Source organism: Serinus canaria, chromosome 1, assembly GCF_022539315.1.
Source record: "Serinus canaria isolate serCan28SL12 chromosome 1, serCan2020, whole genome shotgun sequence".
In the NCBI taxonomy this organism is placed as follows: Eukaryota; Metazoa; Chordata; class Aves; order Passeriformes; family Fringillidae; genus Serinus; species Serinus canaria.
The window spans coordinates 93,227,691-93,253,187 of record NC_066313.1 but is presented as its reverse complement, the minus strand read 5'-3'; the positions used below and the strand labels follow the sequence as shown (position 1 = coordinate 93,253,187).

Here is a 25,497-nt window from a genome sequence, read left to right as displayed (position 1 = left end):
AGAGGACTTTATACAGATCTGAGGAAGTCTCAAAAGCTTTTGTACATAGAACTCTATGACACTGTCTAAAGGTTTTGGTCTAAAGGTTTTTTTAATGGTTGTGATTAACTTTTGTTAAGACTTACACATGGGAGTTTAGCTGAAGGAACGTGCTGGCTACGCCTTGCAAGAAAAAAGTTCAGGTTTTGTAGCTGCTATAACCATAGTTTCTTACTACTGGTCTAAGCTACTGTGAGTCATAAACAGAACATGATTTTTAAACAAAGATGGGTTTAAACAGGTAGGAAAAATATTTTTCATTTGCTCTACAAAATAATTTATTTTATTTTCTCAATGTGATGAAGTCAGAATAAGCATATGGATATTCATGTCCCCACACTTTATCAGGTCCTTCAAGAACCAATAGTCATCCAAATACTGAAAAATTGAAATCAGGCAGGGTTTTACTTTATTTCCACCAGCTTCAGAAAGTTCACCTAGTTGATGCTTGGCAACAAGAATGCCACACCCTGAATAAAGCTCTATGCCCCCTGAGGCCTGTAGTCTTTCCTTCATGATTTGCAACTCCAGAATATACCCTAACTATGCTCCCTAACTAACAAAAAAAGCTTAGTTTTGGCATGGCACATTAGGATATATACCATCTTAATACTCAAAGTCTTGTTAATAGTTTTTGGAAAATTGTATTAGTCTAATTTTTCCAGATGAGAGCATAACTATTAGCATAAAAATGAAAAGTCAGTGAAAAACAGATTATGAAGCTAGGCTGTCAAACACAGTCATTAATATAATACTTATTCCCTTCTGCTTGTAGCAGTCACTGGTCTAAATGACACATACAACATTTCTGAAACAAGGATAGAACAATTCATTCTGTAGCACAGATTCTTGCAGATACCTGCCTCATTAGGCTTGCAACATAGCAGTTTTTCATACTTAAAAATGCGTAAAGAGATTTTGAACTGTATGAAGAGGTAATACGCTCTTAATGGGCTACAGATACTGTCCCTGATCTCTTTCACTGAAGCATGATACTGACTCCTCTTAATTAGTGACACTACATATAGAAGTGAACCATAAAGAAAATTTTAAATGGGACAAACAGCAACAAAATTTTTGAGCTTTTGGCTTGGCACAGCATGGGGAACAACCTGACTATCAGCAGTAAAAACCAAATTACGGCAAAGACAGTAAATCAGCTCTCATGTTAATTCAAAAGTGTTAATCTACCTGGGACTAAGAAGGCAAAAAAAGACTTTCTAATTGTTATTTATAAACCCCACAGCTACAGTAAATGTACTTGTGTGGTGGACTTCTCTAAGGATACATAAAACCTAAAATGCTGAAAATTAATCAAAATACTAAATGCTTTAGAAAGCATAATTTACAACAATAGATTAAATAAATGAAATTTGTAAAAAAAGAAAAAATAAGAGTAGAGGAAAAACACAGGATATCCTAGCAAAGTAAAAGATTCACTGAAAGATTCAGAAAATTTTAAGCATAATGTCTGGACAGATATTTTAAGCCTATACAATGCTATTGCAGAGAATTCTCTGACTAGACCTTGAACTTCTCTTGTGGTCTTACCTATATGTAAGTATATGAAATGGAAATATAGGACTCTTTCAAACCTGCAGTGTCAGAGTAAGCAATCATTCATCTCTCAGAACTCAAGGTGAAATGTTTGAGATTGCCTGTTTAAGTGGAGCTAGCTGTCTTAGGGAAAAAAAGTCAGGGCCTGATTGGCTTGCCAACACTTGAACTTCATTGCATTCTTCTAGGTATCCCTAATATCTAACCATCTAACTGTATTAGTATTTACAAATGGTGTTCCTGGTTTTATAAATGTTTTATGAAAACAAGTGTCTGTTACTGGTCTTCTACAAAGAACATTTCAATTGAAAGTCTAATATAAGAAATACAGCTACATCATTTCCTCATCTGTTTTGTTACAATACACAGAACCTAATTCCTTAAGACAGGTAAACATAAGCTGCACTTAAATTGAGTGGACAGCCTATTATTCAGTGCCTTACATAGTAGTGGTCACAAAGCCTACTTCCCATTGCCTGTACACAAGAGCATGTTCTGAGGTACGCTACCAGTATGTTTGTGTCTGTACATGGGAGAAAGAGAACAGGGCAGTAGCTTCTGGGGCAAGGGAATACAAAAACTGAATTATGACTTGGCTGGGACTAACTCTGGCAGCCAAGGAAAAGTCCCACTTCCCACAGTAAGGAACAGCTAGGATGTCTAATACAACTCTGCTGCAATGGGGACTCAAGAAGCTGGCTAACTCTGCTTGGCACTGCCCCTTCTCCTCTCTGCACCATTTCTGCTTCCCGATCAGAGTTGCTATTTTTTATACATATCAGTACTATTCTTTTTCTGCCTAGATAATTCTAGAAGATGAGAACCACTGCAAAGAAAGAAAAGTCACAATAGTTCTTCCTGATCATGCAACCATTCTGGGCTGCGTGTCAGCCAGTTCATTTATTTCTACTCAACTCTTCAAGACAGATGCAAACTTTTAAGGGAACACAGAGTAGGCATAATGTCTGAGCTCTGGAGATTCAATTCCCCAGCTTGTTGCATCCCAAAAAGGGAACATGCATATAAAACCGGAACATGAAGCAGCATTACAGATCAGTTGCTTACAGACCTTGTAACCCTGAGAATCAATTCCTTCTCTCTCTTCTCCATCTGAAGATCTAATTACCACACCCTTTGAAAAGTTTGAGTTTCTGAACCCAACACTGAAAGGGATCACTGGAAGGGTGACTGCATTCAGTTTCACCTTTACTGCCAGCACCCAAGTTATAGATGACTTGCTCAGAAAGGTTCACAGAATATGCATTCCACATGACAGTAGAAATACAAAACTTTTTATCTCTATTAATCTGTAACAATCAAACTGTAGTAAAATGAACCAAAAAACAATTAAATCCATATGCAGACAAGCCATAAAATCAAGTTCATAACAAATATTTTAGGCTCCAGTAACAATGGGAAGTTAGATAAACAAATGAAAGTTATACCATAACAAAAAAAAGTTACAGCAAACCCATATCACAGGAAAAATAAAGCAGGATACTTCACATCATATCTGGGGATGCAATCCCTTCTGTTCTAATCTTCCTGATAGTTTAAGTCTAAGCAGGATCCAGCCATTAGGCACTTCAGGATTTTCATTACAATGACACTGCTAATTACCTGAACAATTTGCCTGTATGCAGCCAATATTTTTTTAGAAGACCAAAAAGTATGTCAACAAGCTAAGTCACAATCCATAAAGGAAAGTAAATGGTTCTCAGTGGCCTCAACTAAAGCAATAATGGCCCAAAAGTATATTAAGGCTTCCTTTCCCAGCTTCAGAAACTTTGTTCTGTTGTACAATCCCACCAATAAATACAGCAATTGACATCTATAAATGAACCTTTCTATGGTGCCTCATCCAAATTTACTGAGATGAACACATGTGAGCAACACATATCTTTATTTCATTCTCCTGGAGTGTAACACATCATCTTCCTTGCGTTTGTAACTATCTCACTTGTAACTGGTTGACAATACCAAAATCTAGAAAACACATGGCTCTCCTACCCCAGCTTGCTTGCCTGACAGAAGACACAGCTGATTGATTAAAAGAGTATATACATCCTTCTAACTTATGTAAGCAATAAAACATGACCTAGATCAGGAGTTCCATGGTACTATTTAATTGCTTTAAGACATACAGTCATTTTCCATATTGTACCTATAAAAACATGAACTCAAACAGTACAATTCACCTAATTCATAATCTTAAGGTGGAAAAGCTCATGTTTGGTGATATCCAGCACTGAGAGGGGTTTCATTTTCTGAAAGCTTATAGGCTTAACTACAGCAACTCTTGAGAATCTCAGCTGATACCTGAATTTACACTTAATTCTAAATCATTCCAAGTAATTTGTTACTAATAGTGGGTTTAACAGCTGTTTATGTAAAACATTATGAAAGCTTTTAAATTACTGGACTTATTCAAGTCTTTCAATTATTTTTTAATATTCAAACCAAAACAGATTATAATCTGTTTATCCTCTTTGTCAAGGTGCCTGCAGAAAAAGAAAAATAAAGTCAGTCATTTCTGTGTGAAACACAGTGCATGGTGCTCCTATGAACGGCATAAAAACCAGGTAAGTGAATCGGTGCTTTGAGCACAATATGAAATAGTGAAATAGGAAACTGCAATTATTGAATCAAATACTAGATCTGATAATCAAATGTATTACCTATGAAAACACCTAAGTATATTCTGAAGCTTTTACTCTCCAGGAAAGAACTCAAGTCACATAAATCTCAGTGAGGTACCAAACTTCCAGCCTCAAAGTAAAGAAAACTCAAACAAATATAGAAGTTAAAAAAGGCTAAGAGGACCTAGTACATAAAACATTGTGTTGCATACTTAATAACCACACAGTACCTGAGTATTTTCACTTTATCTCACATTCAATAACAATAAAACCAATGAGATTTTAACATATTATTACAAAACCAGAGAAAATAGATTTCTTTGGCATTAAGTAGGGATACCTACAGGCAGCTAATTTACAGGTTTAAAACCTGTTTAAAAACCTGGACATTCAGATATATATGTACCTTACAACACCATATATCTGCTTTGCTGTATGCCCAAATAGCATTAATTTTTTAAATGTACATGAAGTTAAAATTGTGTCCTTCAGACTTTCCAGGATTCAAGTCCAGGTTCAGAATTACATCTTAATTATTACATCCAAGTTCATTCTTCTCAATAGGCATACACCAGTTTGTAGGAATATAATTAATTATTGGTGTTCATAATTACTGCACCTCAACTACAATATGCTTCCCACAACTCTAAAGTTACTGAAATCCTTATAACTCAAAGTCAGCTTCAAATAAGTAATAAAAAATAGTAGCAAACAAAAAAGTCAATTCCACAATTCTTAATATCAAATTCTCAAAATCAAATTTTCACTCCCTTTCAAGAAAAAAGTAACCCAACAACAAAACCAAATACTATTGGTGAGTCATTAGATAAAGATATTTAAGACAGCTCAAACAAAATTTAGATCAGCACAATTTATTACTTATGTATCTAGAAAATTATGCTCCACCATGTTGCTCAGACTTTTACTTCATTTCATTCTGTTAGTAAAAAGACTTAATCACACAGAATAAACCTAAACAGTTTTCTATCTTGGGAAGATTTTCCTGTGTTTGAACACAGCTTTGAAGAATCAAGTAAGCTAACATCACACTGATTATCACTGATGAGCCAGAGCAAAGCAAAGCAAATTGAGGTCATCAGCCTGCCAGCAATGTGACAGTCTTGAAACGTGTACCATAGGATTTGTAACCCAGACCATTTAACCCTAAAAATGTTCAGCTTCTGTATTACACTTTAATTTTGTGGGCTACTTTCACATAAATTGCCTATGACTTATTTCTACTTTAAGTACTCAAAAGTTTTGCAAGACCCTTGTTTTCTCAAACTGGTAATTTACATGCTAAAAATAGTGATTTTTCCCCCTTTTTAGGAGCTAGAAGCAATGGAAGTTATGACCAAATACTTTTTTCTAATTAGAACAATAAATCAAGGAAACAAGAAAAAGCTACATCTGTTGAGTAACATATAAAGGCTTTACTCCCTCACATTACACACAATTAAAAACCAGATTTTTAGAATATTTGCTAATTAGCAATTTAATAAATCTACCTCAGGTAACACTGTCATACAACATCATTACCCATCATCTTTAAATATTTGTCTCTTACAGCAGAATCACATTCTTTCTTAGGACAGCACAAAACTACCATTATAACTATTGAATCATTATTTTTTTAATTCATTTTAAGAGGTTAACACCTTTTTGATCTACTGTATTTATGATCCTACCCCTATTGATTCAAGCTATGCTCCCACCTAAGTGTGCTACAAAAGAAACTATAAATGTTTGCTGGAAACAAAACTGGAATATTGACTTGTTGCACAGTGTTTATTGCAGAAGCAAAAGAGCCATGGGCATTTTTAATACTCATATATTGTAAGGTTACAAGAAAAACCCTCAAAGCTCAGGAACCATTTCATTAAATCTAAACAGGAACCAATATCACGACTACGCACAAAATTTTTAAAAGACACTGAAGGTACTGCACACAATCCTTTTCCTACCCTACACAGAAAGGGCCTAAGCAGCATTATCTTTACAGAATGAGACAGGATAAAAAAGAGAAAACCAACCCAAAACTCAAAAAAATGTTGTTTCAAAGTCAAGTTTTATTATTCAAAAGGTACAAGTAAAGGCCAAGGATGTTTTATTTGTCTTATTTCACAAATAGGAGAAGGTGTCAGGAGAATTCTGTGCATACATTTCACATAAATGTAGGGTGAATGTACTTGGAAGGGATAGATTTTGGGGCTAGGTAAGATGCTTAACAAGCCTAAATTAAAATTCAAATATAGCTACGTGACACCGACAGTTAAGGCTTTAAAAGCCCCCACTAACTTGCTAAAATGGTGAAAGGTTGCCAATTCACATGAAGGCACTGCTAAGAAAAAGAAATTGCTGCAAGGCCTACCTACAAATGAGACAGGACTCCCCCTATGTGAACCTGCAACTAACCACTGTCCTCACACAGAATGGCACAGCAGTACACATCTTCAAGCCAGCATGTCACCTTGGGAGTCTGATACAGCTCTTTTCATGTCTGCCTCTGCAACCGGTGCTTCAGTGATCTTGATGCCCGGTGGAGAGTTACCTGCATGAAAAAATACAAAAGGGAAAACTGATGAGGTAGGTGCCCTCTTTCCCTCCCAACTGCCCAGTAAAAATCGGATGATGTGTCCACGCAGGAAGATTTTGTTTCAACTTAAAAACAGTCTTGTTTCTTGAACGTCAGAACTTCTTGAATGTTTCAGAAAAAAACATACAACACCCAAACCAGCATTCAATTAACCATTCTTGCACTCAGCAACCTTTAAGATTTACTCCTTCCTCACAGATTTTTTCTCTCCATTACTTTACAGTTTTACACAGTTTACATCTTTTTGTTTCAACTTACATCCCTCACAGTTTTACACAGATTTACATCTTTTTGTTTCAACTATAGTCTGGTGGTAATAGTACCCCTGTTAATCTCTACACAGGCATGCAGAAGAGATACTGGCTAACATGTCAGCTTGAGAGCAACAGTCCTGTACTTCCCGCCAGCATCACCAAACAGGATTTAGGCATCACAAAGAAGGTCTGGTTGGAAGGGACCACCATGGGTCGTCTGGGCCAACCTCCCTGCAGGGTCATCCCAGAGCACACTGAACAGAATTGCATCCACATGGCTGCTGAATGTTTCCAGAGAGGGAGACTCCACAACCTCTCTGGGCAAGAAGCACTGTTCTGCAAGATAAGAGGCCCCAAGAAGAGAAATGGACTTTGCTTAAAAGGCAGAACAAGTTAGAACAAAGGTCCGGCAGGCCCGGCCCGGCCCGGCCCGCCCCGGGTGCCGCTATAAACCGCCGCCCTAGCCCGACCTCCCCGTTAGGTTTCCGGCCTGGCCAGTCTCGCACCGCGCGGGCTCCGTCTGCCTCGGCTCCTGCTGCGCTCCGGCTGCTCTGCCTCGCCATGGCCGCTTCCTCCTCGGCGGCCGCGCTGCGCCCGGTCACTCACCTGATCTTTGACATGGACGGGCTGCTGCTGGGTGCGTAGCCTGACCCCCTCTCCCCTCCAGGGCCAGGTCCCCGCTCCGCTCCGCCCCGCGGCGGTGGGCTCCACCGCGCCACCAGGCCCGGCCCGCCTGCCCCGACGGAGAGGGGCCGTAGCTGGCGGCGGGCAGCCTCTTTCCCTTCCCTTCCCTTTCCCCTCCCCTCCGCCTCCCGTGGTCGGAGCAGCCCAGGTTGTGGCTGCTCATTCACGACCTCCTCGCTCCGGGCGAGCAGCCAGAACGCCCCGGGCGGCGCTGCTAAAACCAAAGTGAAGGGATTAAAGCAACAGGAAACGAGTTAATTCATTCTCCTGCTTCCGCTACTTGCTGCCTTTCGGGGACAGATTTCCCCTTAAAGTAACAGACCAGGGGCTGAGGATGAGCGGGGTACTTGCTGTGGCTGGCAGAGGGCTGAGCGAGGTTGGGGTGGCTGTGGGGAGAGCGGTGAGGGGCAGGCTGGAGCTGACAGCCAGGGAAAGTGAGAGGGCAGTGAGCAGAACGGGCATGCAGCCTGGGGCTGAGCGACCCCCGGGCCGCGCACTGCCCGAGGCCGGGAGCAGCGGGTCTCGGAGGGCTGGACAGCGCTCGGCAGCTCTTAGAGCTACCTTCTCCAGCTGATGAGCCTGGACTGCACTCTGATAGTTTTCTCTTAGTTTTGGTATCAGTAGACTTTCGGCTTTGCAGGGTTACTCTATAGCTTGATGCTCCCCGTGCTGCAGCTCGATTAGATCTTGATTTTTGAATAGTCGCTATAACTAGGACAGTTTTTAAGTCTGCTCTTAACTATTCGCTGAATCCGGACCCTCTGGTGAGGAATAATGGAATATTTTGGCATGTGACTTAGTTATTGAAATAGTTATTGTGAGTTATCACACAGGAAGCAGTTCTGGATATAGGTGAATTCCAAAAAGGTGTGAACTGGAGCTGCGTGCCTTCTTTCTGCAAAACCTGAATTGTTGCAGTTTCTGGGATGACTGCTGTGAAGTCTGTTGAATTACACTGTGTTTCCAAGAAATGTGCACTTTTCCCTCCTTCAGGGCTGTCAGAGGTGAAGGTGATCCACATTTACTTTTTAAAACAAAAGCGGCTATGCTGTGCAAAACAGTGGTTGAGTTGCATTTAGATTTTAGTTGCATTTTCAGCTTTATCACTGGAGTCGCAAATAGCCTGGGGATACATACACACACACACACACACACACACACGTGTGTGTGTGTGTGTGTGTGTGTGTGTGTGTGTAATCCTATAATCTAGAACTCATTATTTTAATTTCATTCTTAGAAGTTTCAGGAAAGCTTTTTTTAGTTACTACTGCTCTTTGTCAGAAGCTGGAAATCTTCTTCACACAGACAATAGTCACCCTAACAGGACAGTATTGTTCTGTTGTCCAATAATGTGTTATTGGTAATAATATGATATCATCTATTTTAAAAAGTTACATGTAAAGTATGTATTGTATTTCAGAAATCTTTCAGCTGCAAGGAATTAGACTGAAAAGACTCTTCAAGTATCTTCCAGTACAGAATAGTAAAAGTGACACTACCTTGGAGATTTTCATTATGTGCACTTCATTTCAGAGGGCTTCAGTATGTTTCAGCCTCTGAATACTATGAAACATTTAACATTCTTGGTGAGCATATTTGTTTCATGATGATCAGTGACCCTTGGGAGGCAAAAAGGCAGTTAGGAGACTGCTTGAACTTTCCCAAGATTCCTAAATGTTTCAAGAAATTTGGAATAACTTGGGAGAAAGAATGATAAAAGGCATATGCAAATTAGATTCCCTCTGCCCAACCTGCCTACTCTCTGAATGAGACAAATGTTCATATTGATGTTAACCTACATAAGAACCCTGTAATTTTCTTATGAATTTTTTAATGTGTCACATAGTGTTCACTGGAGGTGATAAAATTAATAACACACATATTTCAAGAAGCTACAGAAATGGCCCAAATGTACTTCCTTTCAAAGAGCACAAATAAAAGTTTTTATATTGAATATCTATTATTGCTAACTTTTTAAAGTGGTTGGTTGATTGCATAGTTTAGAATCAAATTTAGAAATTTGTTTGCAATTTTTAGAATCTGAAGCTTCAGGTTTTGCAAAAATTTTTCCAAACAAAGTAGTGTCTGCAAATGTACATGACTATTTTTAGATGTTTTCACCCAAACCCTACTTATTTTATAGAACAAATATAAATTGATCTATAAATGATGAGAAAAATTGAGCATTAAAATTCATCTGATGTAACATGCCATGAACTTGCTTTCTGTAATTGACATACTTGCTTCTAATTAAGGAAAGTAGGATATCTTCTGATAGAAAGATTTCCAAAATCTTTGTGAGTATAATGTCCTTAAATGAGGTCTGAGGTGTTCACAAGGTTCTTGACTTTGGAAACAATCCAAGTGTTACCCTGTAAAACCTGCAGCCTATACTTCTCCAGCTAATCCTTGGCTGTGTGAAAGCATTGCTGAGTCTGATCAACTGCTATTTTATCCCCCCCTCCCTTGAACATAATTGAGGCTGATTAACTTGTCCTTGAGTTGCACCTTGATGTATCAGCTTACTTTCAACACAGAAGTTACTCCCTCAGAATTGCTTGTGGAAGTCCTTCAACCCTTTCATTCGTAGTCCTTCTGTATCATTGTTTCAAAGGTTATCTAACACCAGTTTTTTCTGCATTTCTAACCAATGCAATCTACTCTTCCTTTTATTTTTTTATTACCTAGTCTTTCCCTTTGAGCTCTTGGATAGAATCTTAGGGGTGATCACGCACTGTTCACCTGTCTGTCAGCCTCCTTTTTCTGCAAGTCTAATCAATGCAATCTACCCTTCCTTTTTTTAATTTTTATTACCTAATCTTTCCCTTTGAGCTCTGGGATAGAATCTTAGAGGTGATCACGTGCTGTTCACCCGTCTGTCAGCTTCCAGCAGGCTCATCTCCATAGGGGTCTGTCGCGTGGAACCTCCTCCAAAGGTCAGATCAGCTCTGTTTGCCATGTGCTTCTGCAGATGCGTGCCACAGCCTGCAGCTCAACTCCATCCCATGTCTTCCCAAAACATAAGGATCATTGAGTCCAGCTCTATGCAGGACTTCTGAAGACTAGAAGAGAGGACTAAGAGCCTTGTCCATATGGTCCTTGAACTCTGACAGCCTTGGTGCCATGATGACTGCTTGGGGGAGCCAGTTCCAGTGACTGATCACCCTCTCATGCAGCTTCATTTATTATCATAGTTGATTAGTTGTGCACTGTGTACTAGAAACAAGAGGAAAAGGAAAATCTTAATTTTTGTTGTACTGCTGTACTTTCTCAAAAAAAACCAACCCCAAAACAACAACAAAACCACAACAAAACCTACCAGTACTTTAAATGTAATTAAAGCATTAAATATTTTAAGTTAAATTTCTGCTTGATTTCCTACAACAAATAATGACATGAAATGCTCTGAATAGTAGATTGCTTTTTCTAAAAATATGCTGGTCTGTTCCTACTGAAGACTACTGTTCTAACCGCTAGTGTGTGGTATAGTTAAAAATACTGAACTATTTTAAGAAATTAATTCATTGATTAAATATAGAAACAAATTATTTTAATATAAATAATTAAATATTTAATAATATTAAAAATATTAAACCTACTTATACACTTATGCAACACATAGTACAGGGTTAACAGGTAATAATAATAACAACAACAACAACAGAAACTTGAGATATTTGATTCCTAAATAAATCCTTTTGTTATAGTGGTACAGTTTGGATCCTGGCATTTTAGCATATTATAAAAACATACAAAATCAATGCTAAAGATATAGGAGGAAAAAATGTATTTAACTTGTGCACAATATACAACTAGAGTAATGCCCCCCAGGATTTATCTTACAAACTTACTGCATAGGTTTATTTTTAAGCTACGACAAGTAGTTTTGTTATATAATTGTAGCCAATAGCTACCCTACTACCAAAACACAAATAGGATTGAATGTCACCTTTGATGATCTGTGCTTAAACTTACAGGGGGCTGAAAACATTTTAAATTCTCTACAAGCTGCATGTGTAAGTGGAAAACACATTCACTCTCTTGTGAAAATTTTAAAAGTTTATTGAAGGATGATAGGAGATAAGGACCGTAAAGCAAAGGTTATTACAGCCAGGTGCATCTTGGCAGTCATCTAAAACCACACTGTCACCTCCAGGGATACCCCTTAAGTACCTTTTCCCTTACATCAGCTTGTTGCATGTTCACAAACCCATATGCATATCCTTAAACTAGTTGACGTTTTCCAGGAACTATTTTACATGGCTCCTCCTTGGGTCCGCCTTTTTAGAGCGTGCGTGTTTCTTGGCTGTGGTTTTGGCTCCTTCTGTTTATCACTTCTAGTCTGGGCCTTGGTTCATACTATACTCAAATGGTGAGTGCTGATAGTTGGCATTTCTGTAGCAGGTGTCCTTATCCTGTGTTCATTGGATGTTATCCCATCCAAGCAGGCGTTTTAACAAGTATAGGTATTTCACTACTATGTCTAAGCTTAATTAACAACAGAAATACAAACTATATCTTTATAACAAAGTTACTTTACCCCACACATATAAAACCCATTTTAATATTTGCAAAAAGCCAATATAATAATATGTATCTATAATATGTAATACTAACCTTTCCCAACTGACAAATAAACTTTGGAAAATGGCTGCAAAGATATTTCTTAACCTTGTGCTTAAAGCTGAACTAGAGTTAAGCTAACATACAAAGAGCATGGCAATTTAGTATAGAAAGTTTAGTCATGTATTTGTTTTTGCTTAAATTTCTCCTAGGAGTAGGGATTGTTTTATGAAAATTATTATCCTTGTCAGTGCCCCTTAGTGTTGGAAAAGAGTATCTTTACATGAGATAAATCAGTGTGTTCACATATGAGAGATGGTTCCTAAAGCAGCTTAGTTTTGCAAGATACCTTCACTGTAACTCAAAGTCACGTTGGACTGCACAGGCACAGGTATGCCAGTTTGTCACCATTTCCAGAGGGATGGAAAGTAGTTAAGGCAACTGGGATCAGAAGTTGCTGCTTTCATAGCCACTGTCTCCTTTGTGTGAAGACTGCTGTGTTTTGTGCCAATTCTAAGACACTTCTGCATGGCTGACCAGACAGGTCATCTCTGGTCTATAATATAGAAGAAAATAACTTGCAGTTAAATTTGTTGTAGTTAAATTTGTTGCTTGCAGTTAAATTTGTTATAGATTCACAAGAATTTCAGCATGTTTTCTTTCTCCCCAGTGTTACCCACTCAGCGTCACAAAGTCAGAAGTCAAAAATGTACTTTTACTTTCATTTTATTGCACATGTTGCCTAGGAGATGACTGTTACGAGAAAACTGATGAGAGTTCCATGCTGGAGTTTGCTTATGTGCATGCTGTCTTTTATTTAAAACAGCTTTCTCTTTCTTCTGCATCCAAGCAAATAACACCAATTCCATTAGACATCAGTCCTCTCTAGATTGGTCTATGTTACTCCTTAAGTGCAGGAATTAATCTTCTTAGGCTATAACCTGACAATCTTTGTAAGCCTATTTTCTGCTTCTGTGTAGTGGAAGCTTACTTTCTTGTCATTCTCACTTTCCATCTGATTTTGGGAACAAAGAGGGAAGGGAAAATATCCTCTTGCCCCTGTGTTCAGTATTTGAAATTTGTTGCAAAACTAAAGAGATTAAGGATATTATTGGATTAGAATACCCTATAGATGCTTCATGAGCAAATCTTGGACATAAATAAAACAGCTCCTCATTGAGAATTAACTAACCATAAATACAGTAAATAAGATTTATCATATGCTTGAAAGCTAACATTTTAATTTAACAGCAAGAAAAATTTTGGCAAGAACATAACAAACATACTAACCCAGAGTGTGTCTTTGGTTATTCCCTTGATTAATTTGCAGATTGACCATCTATATGATTGCTTGTTGTTTGCGATTAGAATAATCCAGAATCAGAGTAATTTCAGCCTTCAACTTTTTTTTTTTTTTTTTTTTTTTTTTTTTTTTTTGTGTGTTTTGGTTTTCATTTCTGTAGCAGCTACCACATTTCAAAATGTCATGAGCAGCATTAACAATAGTTGTTTTTTGGTTTTTTTTTTTTTTCTTGAGAAATTAACCAAGGAATGCTCCCAAACTGAAAGATCCATTATTTGATTTTAAATTGTACAGGAATTACAGACAAATGCAATGTATTTTTGGTGCTTATTTATGAGTTGCTCCAGACCCAAAACATTTGATTATAAAGTAAGAAAAAACCACAAAAAACAGAGAAACTGCATGCCAAACAGTTAATCCCGAGATTTTTCCAATTTCCCTTTTAATAATGTGGTTTTTATTTTCTGACTGTTGCACACTTGCAATTGCATAAAGAGCCTGTAGTAAGTGGAGAGTTATGTTTTGAAAATGCTAAGAATGTAAAGGTTCTATTTAGTGATTTTAGAGGTGCATACAGCAGTTAGACCATTTATAAAAATTAGTCTCTTCCTATGCCTAAAAGCGGATTTTCAAATCTGTTTGTAGATGATAAGGATTTGTTGCATACATAAACTGTCATGTGTATAAAGTTCCAATTACTTTGCTTTGAATATAAATAATAAGGTGTCATAAATGGAATGGAATTTCACAGAAAGAAAAGGTGCATAGAATTTTCCATTATAATAACACAATTTCTATCTGCTGTATTCCAATTTTCTTTTTACTTAAGAAGAAAAACAGCATTAACAACCCTGGTTTTATTATTCTACATACTGGCAATAGTTACACTCTGTACCATCTTGGATCCAGTTCTGCAGCTCTTGTTCTGAGTAGCTGTAATTCATTCATGTAGCCTTGTTGTGAGTTGGCTAATTAAGCTCTTGAGAGTGGAATTTTTCAGAACATCTTAATTTGGGCAGAGCGGTTTCTGGTCTCTGAATTCTGCTGGTATATTTTCTCTGAGACACAATCCTGCTCTTCAATACTGGCATTTATACTTCTAATGGAAGAAGTGTGATTGTGGCTGCTATTATTTTTAACTTTTTTTCTTTTACATTGGCTACAGACCTTAATGGAGATGATAATTTTCACACTATGACCATTGCTCTTTTTAAGACCAGGAACTATGTTAACTAAAAATACAGAAGCAATTAAGCCAAATATCTTCTCCTCTCAAACTTTATTGCATTCATAATGAACATCTCTGGCATGAAGTAGATACTGCTAATGATTGTTGCTGCTCCTATTATGTGTTTATGTACATCTTTGCATTGATACTAATTTCTTTCACAAGACTTGTATAACCAAGATAATTGTTGTGGCTTACAGTGGTTCTCTCAGAGGCTCCTGACCTTGACTTATCCCTTTTCGTCTCTCTTTGATAATAATAAGAAGAAAATCATTGTTCTGACCTAAGGTTTGTTGAGGTAGTATTAACTTTCATCAAGATTTTTTTTGGTACTTAGAGGAAAACCATCCTGTAATTTTTAATCTCTGTTTTTTGCTTCCTTTGCTTGAATAGCTGGTGAAGATTGTGTCTTTTGTGGCTCTTTTAATTTGATGGCTGAAAACTTTTTTAAACTTTTTTTTTAAGCAATATTTTGTTTCTTGAAGGGTTGCATACCTGTTGGCAGTATCAATTGTTGCTGTCTCCATGTATGTTTTCTGTTCTTCTGCAGCTTTTAATAATCTTTTTATTCCTCCTATAATGAATACCATATTCAGTAGTAGTTTGGCAGTATGATGCTGCATTTTGGAAAAACTTTCATCTAAGTGTACATTGCTCTTTCTCATGTACTTTTCCAAGCTATTGTTATATATAATAGCTGGTTTCTTGCTAAAATGTATTCTTCATTTTCTTCCTCTTTCTCTTTAGAGATATATGACATATTTTTGTAAAATTCATCAAATAAGTACTAATAGACTGTGTCTCATGAAGCAAGTTTATTTCTAGTTCTTGAATGATTTTCTTTGGGCACTGTGGGAAGAGATAGGATAGAATGCCATGGTGGCACAAGGGGCACGTGGTGGCACTGAGAGGCTGTCTCCACCTGACCTTGGGGGCAGAGGTGCCACATGGCAGAGCCCTACAGAGAGGAGCCTGCCAGAAGCTGACACCTGTGTGAACAGCACCTGATCACTCTATAGAAGGACATTTAGAAAGTGTTGCTGATGTGGCAACATGGAATAGGTCAAGTATGAGAATTATCATGTAAGGAAATACTGTGCCTTGAAAAAGTGTATAAAACCAGCTGGTTTCTTTGAATAAAGGATTCAGATTCTCTGCTGGTCCTAGTCTGTGCTTCAGTCATTACAGGGTACCGCTTATGGGTTAGCACTCCAAACACTGGTTTTTTCTCTGCTGCTTGTTTTTGCATTGCCTCTGCCTCTGTGTGGTTCTTTTGGATAAGTTTCACATGCAGTTTGTTTCAGGGTAATGCAAGGCATTTAGGAGGAAAGCCCACTTTATTATTTGTCAGGCCAGTCTTTCTGTCTAACATCTATGTGAATACGCTCATGACCTTTGTCATGATATAATATGGGCAGTGTTACAGTGTCTCATTCTTCCAGCTCATTAATGTGTGCTCTCTGGCCTGCTGTAATAGGGCCCCATGTCACCTTTGCTCTCCACAGGATGGGCTCGTGCTAGCCCTTTGCTGCAGCCCTGCGCTTGCACGTGCTGCACTCACTGCGTTTGCTGCTAATCTGCTCAGCCCTGGGCATGAATTGTCTGCTGTGCATAAATGTGAGTTCACTCAGGTTCTCTTCTCACAGTACCAGTGTCACTGTATACAGAAAATAGCCTGTTTATGTCAGGGCATCTTTTGGAACATTGTGTCTTCAAAATTATCTTCTGCTTTAATTGCTCCATTTGTGTGTAATGTAAGCTTAAACAGAGTACCTATTCAAACTAATAGAATATACCTTTATTTGATTACTGATCAGTAATAAGTGGGATTATATTTTTTTGATTGGGATGTTTTATGAGTTTGACACTGGTTCTGGTCATTTCGGAACATTTCTAATCAAGAGGAAAAAATTGCACTAGTACTAGAAGAATGAAGTGAAAGATGATGTATGTTTAATGAAAAAAAATAGGATGGTAGTGTATCAGAAGATTTGAAGTATGAGAAATTAATGGTTTAAGGTGGAACATGAGTGTACTGAGACATATTTCATTTGAATAAATTGTTCTATGGTAAAGATATTTTTCTTTGCTTGTTTTGTAATTTACCTGTAGTAACCTCCTTTGACCTGTCTCTCCAGGACAGAAGAGTATACTCATGTATGACTGTAATGTGACATAACCTTCAATAAAGTCAGCATTCTGCTACAAGATCATTATTGCAAAAAATTACACCATGTAAAATGGTGGATCTTTTCATGCTAGGACTGAGTCTTCTCTCTAGCATTATATTATTACTGGACTAACAAAATGTTCTTTGCTTTATGGCTCAGGGGACATGGAGCCATAAAGAGCTTATCACAATATAATAAATTTCTAGTCTTTAAAAATTAAAAACAGTGTTTCATGGGGAACATGTCTCGGGAAAATGAAAGTATTTGTGCCACTAAGGTATTGTAGTCTATCTAATTGCTATCCTGCTGCCTAATAACTTTCACTGTTATTATTGTTGTAGATCATATTTTTATTATATTTATCCTTTTACCATTTGTAATTTAAATGGTTTTGTTTTTCATGGATGAAGGCATCTAGGAGTAAAGAGCAAGAAGGAGTGTTGCTGTTCTGGTTTTGTGTGTTCCAAAATGTCAAATGTTTTATGTGTCAGTTGATTGCAAAATCTAGAGAATTGCAAAATTTAATTTCTTGGAATGTTTGATTCGGAGTTCATTTTGCTTAGTTTGCTGTTTATCATGGCTTTGCGTTTTTCAAAATGGAAGTGAACTATTCCCCTTTCTTTTGCAACTTGTTTTAAAGAGCAGATAGCGAGTATATGGATTTAACAGTAATAAGATAAAATTCTAAGTTTTTAGATTAAAAAAAACCTTGAGATTTGATCTGATTTTCCTAGAAATTGTTTTCACTACTATCTTGAAATTCTCATTTTATCTGAGTTATCTTGACTTGGCAACTGATTTGATAGTTCATATAAATAACCTTTCCCAAACCCCATGTTCTTTATGCCATTCTTTTTCTTAGAGGAGAGCATCATATAAGCGCATAATTCAGAAAGATTGTATTTATGTCTGGTTACAAAGTGCCCAGTACCTAGGTGATGTAGGATATCAAAGGTGTAATATGGAGTACCTTACAGGTACTGGATTTCCATGGCTAGAAGTAAAGGAATTTGTTACAATATCTTGTAGTTCTGTTTGTATAACAGTAGCTACTCCCTTCCTTCAATTCATAAAAAAGGGGTATTGATAATGTAAGCCCACAAGCATAAATCATATATTAAAAAAAAAATTTATTATTATCTAGGATTACAGCTATTGTATAACTTTACTTAATGGCAGTCTAATTTTGGAAAATGTATTACCCACTTTAATTGTCTATAGTAGAGCCTTGGAAACAATTGTAGACTACGAAAGAAATTTTTTTTCACAGAATAATGATGATGATGATGCAGTTTAATCTCTTTAATACTGACAGTGTAAATGCTTCCTACTTCTAGTTGAAGAGCTACTTAAGCTCCTCTGTGAGTCCAGTGTAGGGAGTTAAAATCTCAAGAGACATGCTAGATTTTCTATAATTAATAATTAGGGTAGAGAGTACTGTGAAGAAGAAATTCCTCTCCTGAAGAAAACAGCTTTATTTTCTTTGTGTATTTTCAATTTTATTTGCTAGCAGAAAAATGTTAAAGTTGTCTACAATATGAGTTCATAACAGAAATTATGAGAGCCTGATAGCCCTGTAGCAATACCACCATGGTCTGTGTCAACCCAAGGAGAAAATCTCCAATCTCTTTGCTTATGACAGGGTCAATGACTAAAGCAACCCTTTGTATTAGAGAGTGTAGACAGTAGCTGTAGTCAGCAGTGTTTAGTCAGCAGTGTTTAGTTCTCTTTTCTCTGATTGCAATGTTCTATAAATTGGATTCTTTTATTAATAGTTAGATTTGCTTTTCAGAAAATAGAAGAAAAAAATGTATTTCTGCTTGTTGATGAATTACCAGGTTTGCATTTTTGTGCAAAGTTTTTAATCTCTTTGAAAACTACCACCCAGATTTTGTTAGAAAGATGCGGCCTAGAGTTGGTGCAGCTCTTGCAGAAAAGAAACGTCTTTGGGTGACCAGGTGTCTTATTATTATTGAATTTGTACACCTCATTTTTTCCTTACATTTAGGAAACATGTAAGTTACCCTGTTTAACTGGTTATGCAGCTCTAACTATATGCCTAGGTTGTGTTCTAGCAGTTTAAAAACATAATCAGTCAAAAAGTATAGGACTTTTATCTAGAAGTCATTAAGTTTAGTGGCTTAGTTGAATGTATTCAGCAAATAAATCAGATGCTTTTCCTTTTACTGGTTGTGGGAGAAATTGTACTGGATTTTTTTTTTTTGTTCTTTAGTTTTTAGATAGAGTGAAGGAAGTTTATGCTATTTTTATAAATAAGTAAAAAATCTCTTATGTCTGCTTATTGAGCATATAATTTCCCAGCCTGTCTTTTGCAAGCAATGTTACAGTAAAAATAAGAACACCCCAGAGTAGTAACTCCTGTGTCTGGCTTATTAAATTTCAGCCACTGGAGAGTGAAGCTATTTGTGTCTCAAGATGTAAACTTTGACCTCAGCTAGCAGAACTGAGGCAGAAGGAAGGAAAGATTGAGGGGAATCAGAATGACTTCTAGTTCAATTCTCAGTATCTCTTTTTATTTTTATCACAGTACTCATATGGAAGAATGAAATGATGGACTGAAATTTCTTGCATTCTTTGAGTCTCTGAACACATTTTTTTTATTTCTTTTAGTAGGATACACAGCAGTGTTTCTTGTAACTCTAAGCTGTCACTGTCAAAACAGAGTCATAACGTACTATTTCCATTATGCCCAGAACCACTCTCTAGCAAAAGAAGATTCAGCCTCTCCCCTTTGAGATACCTAAAAATATAACCCTAATAGCTACTGTCAGAGAGTCTCCTTCCAGGTTTCCATTTCTCCTGTGGTCCTCGTGTGAATTGGGTTCACTGACATGTTAGTGAGATTCCCTCTCTGCACCTTTTTGCAATTACAGTATTCTTTCAGGATTGTACTGTATATAAGTTTTATGTCTTCTTATAAAACATCTCCGGTACTGTTCTAATATTTTTCCCATTTTAAACAAGAGATAGTGGTATTTAGGTTAAATGAATTTTGATGTTTGAAGACCTTATGCTACTTTAAAGTTTTCATAATATGCTAAAATAATACAAGGTTATTTTGACTCAAGCATGGAAGTTAACATTTCTTCATCATCTTCTCTTTGCCAAGAAAAGGACATCCTCAGAAAAGCTTTAAAAGCTAAAATATTTTGCTTGAAAGTAGGAGCTGGATCCAGTACTTCAGCCTTCAGGTATCTGACGTGTGCCAGACTTTTAAGTGTTGTCTGTGTCAGTTCTACTATAAAATAATTGTGTGCAGTTTTTAAGTTCCCATTATTGAGAGATGCCTCTATCTGAATTAAGGTGCAAGCAGGATCATATGTCCAAATCAATAGTATGGATTTTGTTTAACAGTAAAATGTGAGGTAGAAAGATAAAAAAAGAGAGGAGGGAGAGACAGACAGACTGACAGACAGATTAAGCAGAATATAGTCACCACCCATGGATCCAGCAGCATCCCACTGGTCCTTCTTCACCCTGGGCTTCTTGGTGGTGAGAGTCCCAAAGCTGTTTAAAAATTTTCATTATTTATATATATTTTAGCAAACAAAGGAATTGGTGTTCCTTGGCTTCATAGTTCTCTTACTCTATTGGTTAAATGATTCCCTCACTTCTACTGCTAATTAATCCCATGCTCAGTCTGAGTTTTGAGTCAGGGGGTTTCTTGAGTCAGTGGGTTCTGATCTCCCCCTGCTGGATTTAGTCTGAGCTGATTTTAGCAGTGTTGCTCAGTTGGTTTTCCTTGTCCATTATAAGTGATATATTATTCTCCACCAGCATCTTTTACCTCCCTCTAGTCTGAGATAACATTTAGACAACAGTACCACCTTTTTCTTTTCTCAAGTTCCTGTCAAGTGGCTTAATTTACAGTCCTAGTTCCAGGAATCAATGCAGGTGTATTTGGGGGAGACACCTTCAGTGGTTGCAGATGAGCATTTGCTTCTTTACACAGTTTGCCACAATGGGCAAAGTCCTTCAGTGGTGAAGTGTTTGAGGCGGGCAGCCATAATCTGTAAATCCTTACAGCAGCATGGAGGTTGATATTTTTTGCAGATGAATGTCTCTGAGGTAATTTGAAATCCTTTCACAGGTATTTTGCATCAGATATTTAATTTTGAAAGGTTTCTTCCATGTCTTACTTGAACTGTAGTTGATGCTATTTGCTATTGTTTTTCAGGCTTCCTAATCAATCTGCATCTGCCATATTAAGTAGAGATTTTATATGATCGGAAGTAAAAATTTTGGGCAATAATTTTCATGAGAGAAGGCTAACTTAAAATATTCTGGTAAGATTTTCCAGTTAATGAAAGTTAACTCAGTCAATTTTTAGTTATATAATAATTAAACTAGTTGTAGTTCTATTTATAGAACTGTAGTTAGAATTAATATTAATAAATAACTAGTGTAATTTCTATACTAGTATTACTAGGTAGACTAAAACATGTATGCAGAGATGCTAAAGCTTTTCAGCAAAATTTGAGATACATACTGGGAGGAAAACTATGCAACTCTTCAGCATCAGGACTGAGAATTAGTGTGTAAATACAAAGAAAATTAATGCTGTTCAAAATCTGTCATTGTGTACTAAACTCTGTAAGTGGCAGTTTCCTGTGAATATTGTTACAAAGACCTAGTACTGATAGAGTATGACTGCACTTGAGTGACTGGCCTAATTTCCTGTGAATATACATTCTTTTTGCCATATGAGGTGTTCTCAGTGCACAGCATCTGCCAGCCTGTGATTTAGGTTCTGAAGTACAAATGGTATTTTAGCTCAGAAACACAAAAGCATTGTGTGCTGGATGGGGCTATGAGCAACCTGATCTAGTGAAAGGTGTCCCTGCCTCTGTCAGGGGGATTGGAATAGGTTGTATTTGAAGGGTCCCTTTCAACCCAATCCATTCTATGGTTTATGTACCTATCTCTCACTGGGTTCAATAAGGCTTAGTTAAAAGTTTCCATGGCCAAGTGTAAGTTTTATTTCATCTTGACAATCTTAAGCAAGCTGATTATATTCTAAAGGAATTTGCAGTCTTCCAGCATTTCTGTGCTTTTACCAATGGCTTTGGGAAACAAAAAGACTATAATTTGTGACAGTTCTAACTTTGGGAGGTCTTTCTGTGGGCTACAGGCTGTAATTGATCTAAGACTCAGTTAGAACTTGCCTCTGGCTTACTGCCGAGTCTGGAGGCAGGACAACTCTTGCTGTTGTGTGAGGCCTTTGAGTACTCTGTGAGACTAGCCCTCTATTCTGATCCTCAGTCCCACCTGGGAGGTGAGGGTTGTGTTCACACATCTTCAGAGAAGCCTATGGCTCACCTGTGTGGAAGTTCCTTGTTATGTTTTTTTTGAAGTTCCTTTCATTGGTATCTATATAATGGGTTTGAATTTTCTTCTACAGTTTTCAAACAAACAGTCATTGCAGCTCATAAAACATAATTTTCAGTTTGCTGTATCATACTTGCCTCATGAATCTCAAAGGTCTGATTCTTTTTTGTGTATTTTAGATTACAGTTAGTGTAAGAAGTGCTTGGTATACAACTATTAAAGTATTATTGTGACCAGGTCTTCTGCAGTATTTTTGTCACTTTGCTCTTGTATGTAGTCACCCATGATGAAATGACCTTGCTTCTGGAAAACCAAGCCATTTGATGATGTTTGGTTTTCTGCTCTTGGTGTTATCACTGCAGAGAAATCAACTCCATCAACAGATTTACCTCAGAAATTTTAGGCACTCTTGAGCAGACAGAAGAGATTGTCTTTATTACTTTGTATTTCTCTATGCCTTCTCTGTGGTAGTAATGTTTGACAAATTGCCAGCATTTAATTTAGAACATTGTCCAAGTCCAAAGTAGAAATGTAATGGGTTTTTTTTTTCCTATTGAAGTCACCCTGTCTTTTAAAATGTTTCCACTGTTGAAGAAACAGACGATTTGACAGTATTACAGAAAGAGATTTAGAAACACGTAACAGTGAAAGTCAAACATCTTGAATTTGCAGCTTGATCAAGTCTTTATATTTATATATATATATATATATGTAGTATATTATATATATATATGTATGTATGTATGTATAATCTCTCTGAGAATATATGTATATATTCTTAGAAATATTGAAGTGTTTTGAGAACAAGGAAGTTGGTATTAGGAGAGACCTGTGATGTGTTGAAGAGAATTTTCTGTATGGTCTCATTTTGTTGTGCTTCTTTTTGAGGAAGGAATAGTTTTCTGACCCCTTTTTTCCCTTTCACAACTTTTTTTTTTTTTTCATGTCTCTCTTTTTTTTTTTCATTTCTCTCATTTATCTCTTTTAGGTTGTGGGTTAAACACAGCTCTGGGATATCTGTTTAAGGAAGGTTATGTTACTTACAGATAGCTCTTCCCAGAGAAAGTATGTATTTGTATTTGGCTTTGTGTGGCAAGGTTTTGGTAGCAGAGGAGTTGTGTGGAAGGGTGGGCTACAGGGGTGGCTTCTGTGAGAAGATGCCAGAAGCTTCCCTGATGTCCGACAGAGCCAGATCCAAGACATACCTGCCTCTGGCCCAGGCTGAGCTCATCAGTGATAGTGAAAGCACTCCTGGAATAACAGATTTAAGAAGGTGAAGAGTGCTGAACAACAGCAGCCAGGGCAGAAGAGCTAGAATATGTGAGAGAAACAGGCCTGCAGGCATTGAGGTTGGTGAAGAAGGAGGGGGAGGACATGCTCCAGGTGCTGGAGTAGTCCTACTCCTGCAGAGGAAGGAGCAGCAAGGATGTGTGATGGACTGACCACAACCATTCTTCTCTTTCACCTGTGCTGCTGCTGCTGCAGGAGAGGAGGTCAAGAATAAAGTTAAGCCCAGGAATATGGGATGGGTGTAAATGAAGAGTTTTTAAAATTTGATGTTATTTCTTATTCCCCTGCTCAGATTTAATTTCCCCAAATTGTGTCTGTTTTTGCCTGTGATGGTAACTGGTGGGTCATCTCTCCCTGCCTTTGTCTCGACCCTTGAATCTTTTGTTATCTTTTCATTCCCTTGTCCAGCTGAGGAGGAGGAGAATTACAGAGTAGCTGGGGCTTGGCTGAGTACCTGGCCCAACCAGGGCCAACCCACCAGACTCATCCAAGAAGATACAATTAGTTATTCTTCTGCTGACTTTGATAACACAGTGACCCTTCTGGTTTCGTCTACCTTCTATGGGAGTGGTTTTACTCAAGTGCCTTGGAGCATCTAATTTCAAACCAACTTTTTAAACCTTGTTTTCCATTCCTTGGACAGCTGCTCTGTGTTTTCAGCCCCCTCTTGAGAAGAGGAGGTACCCCCTTGCTGAAAGGCTAACTTCCCTGTGAATATGCTATAAGCTGATAGGGTGTTCAGAGCTGGAGAGCTGGTAATTACTCCTCTGGTTGAGAACATTCCTTGTATAAATTTCCATGGTATAGTAGCTCATAGACTAATGATAGTGTAACTGTTGCCTGATGTGAGTTTCCCCATACACATTTTAAGAAGCTGTGTCTCTGTAAACTGTAGATTTCCACCCAACATACAGGGTTTTACAGGCACTATATCAACTGCTGTTTGCATAGTTCTGCCTTTAATGGTTAAGAGCCTAAGAAAGCATATCAGGCATTTTCTATGAATCCATAGCTTTTCTATTTTTAAGCTAATGAGATGCTGTCACACAGGTGATGCTTAATAAGTAGATTTTTAGAATGTTTTGTATTAAGTCATGTATATTGCCTTTATATTTCAAAATTTGATTCCCTCATGCTCATGAATTGAAATTACAGACTTCTCTTTACGTTTTCATGCGTTGTTTTGCATTGGTGCCAGAGTATTGTTTACAGCTCCACAGTGAGAAAGTTTGCATGCTTTATTTGTGAACTATTTCTTTCACTTCACTGTAGCATTAAAAAGGAAGGATAAGGTGTATATATATGAATACAAGACAGCATTAAGATATGTCTGCTGTATTAATGCAAACTAAAAGCCTTTTGAATTTCTTCAGAAGTTTCTTCCTCTCCCCATAGAAGTACCATGTTTCTCTGCATATAAAATGAGAAATTGGCTTCCTCTGTAGCTGCCATTGAAAAATTCTCCTAGTAATATAAGCCCACAGGAGGAAATACATGATACTCATTTGGGAACAGTTTCATGCAGCTGCTGTTGTTTGAGAATCAAATTTACTTCCTTTTTAAACCTGTTAGCAGTAACTTAAATTCATGGTAGGATCTCTCAGAGAAGGGCAAACAGACTGACAGCACTGAATTAGCCAGTAGTAACATGTTTCTCTGGACTTAGTAAAGTAATCACAATGCAGCATGTTTTTCTACTTTGGAGTGTATTAACATTCAAGTACAGGGGAAAATAAGATGTAAGTTTGCAAAAAGGAAAGCTCCAGAACAATCTTATACCTGCTCCTTACTGAAATGAATATTGGATCTTTTCAGTGAGTTTTT

General features: G+C 37.3%; 2 protein-coding genes across 5 annotated transcripts in view; one reads left to right on the top strand and one right to left on the bottom strand.

The window, feature by feature from the left end:
- The window catches only part of STS (steroid sulfatase), a 110,102-nt gene extending 102,091 nt beyond the window's left edge, over positions 1–8,011 (bottom strand). For 2 of the 4 annotated variants that reach the window (XM_050975849.1, XM_030234823.2), the window contains exons 1-2: positions 7,692–8,011; positions 6,607–6,786 (exon numbers count right to left, since the gene is read on the bottom strand). The gene's annotated coding sequence lies outside the window, so the exon portion shown is untranslated. The remainder of the gene's footprint in view (positions 1–6,606; positions 6,787–7,691) is intronic. The other 2 variants (XM_030234824.2, XM_050975857.1) reach the window with 2 other exon arrangements.
- PUDP (pseudouridine 5'-phosphatase) overlaps positions 6,847–25,497 on the top strand; it is a 64,984-nt gene continuing 46,333 nt past the window's right edge. The window contains exon 1 of the mRNA XM_009085486.4: positions 6,847–7,722. Within this exon, the coding sequence (XP_009083734.3) occupies positions 7,371–7,722 (352 nt within the window). The 5' untranslated portion in view covers positions 6,847–7,370. The remainder of the gene's footprint in view (positions 7,723–25,497) is intronic.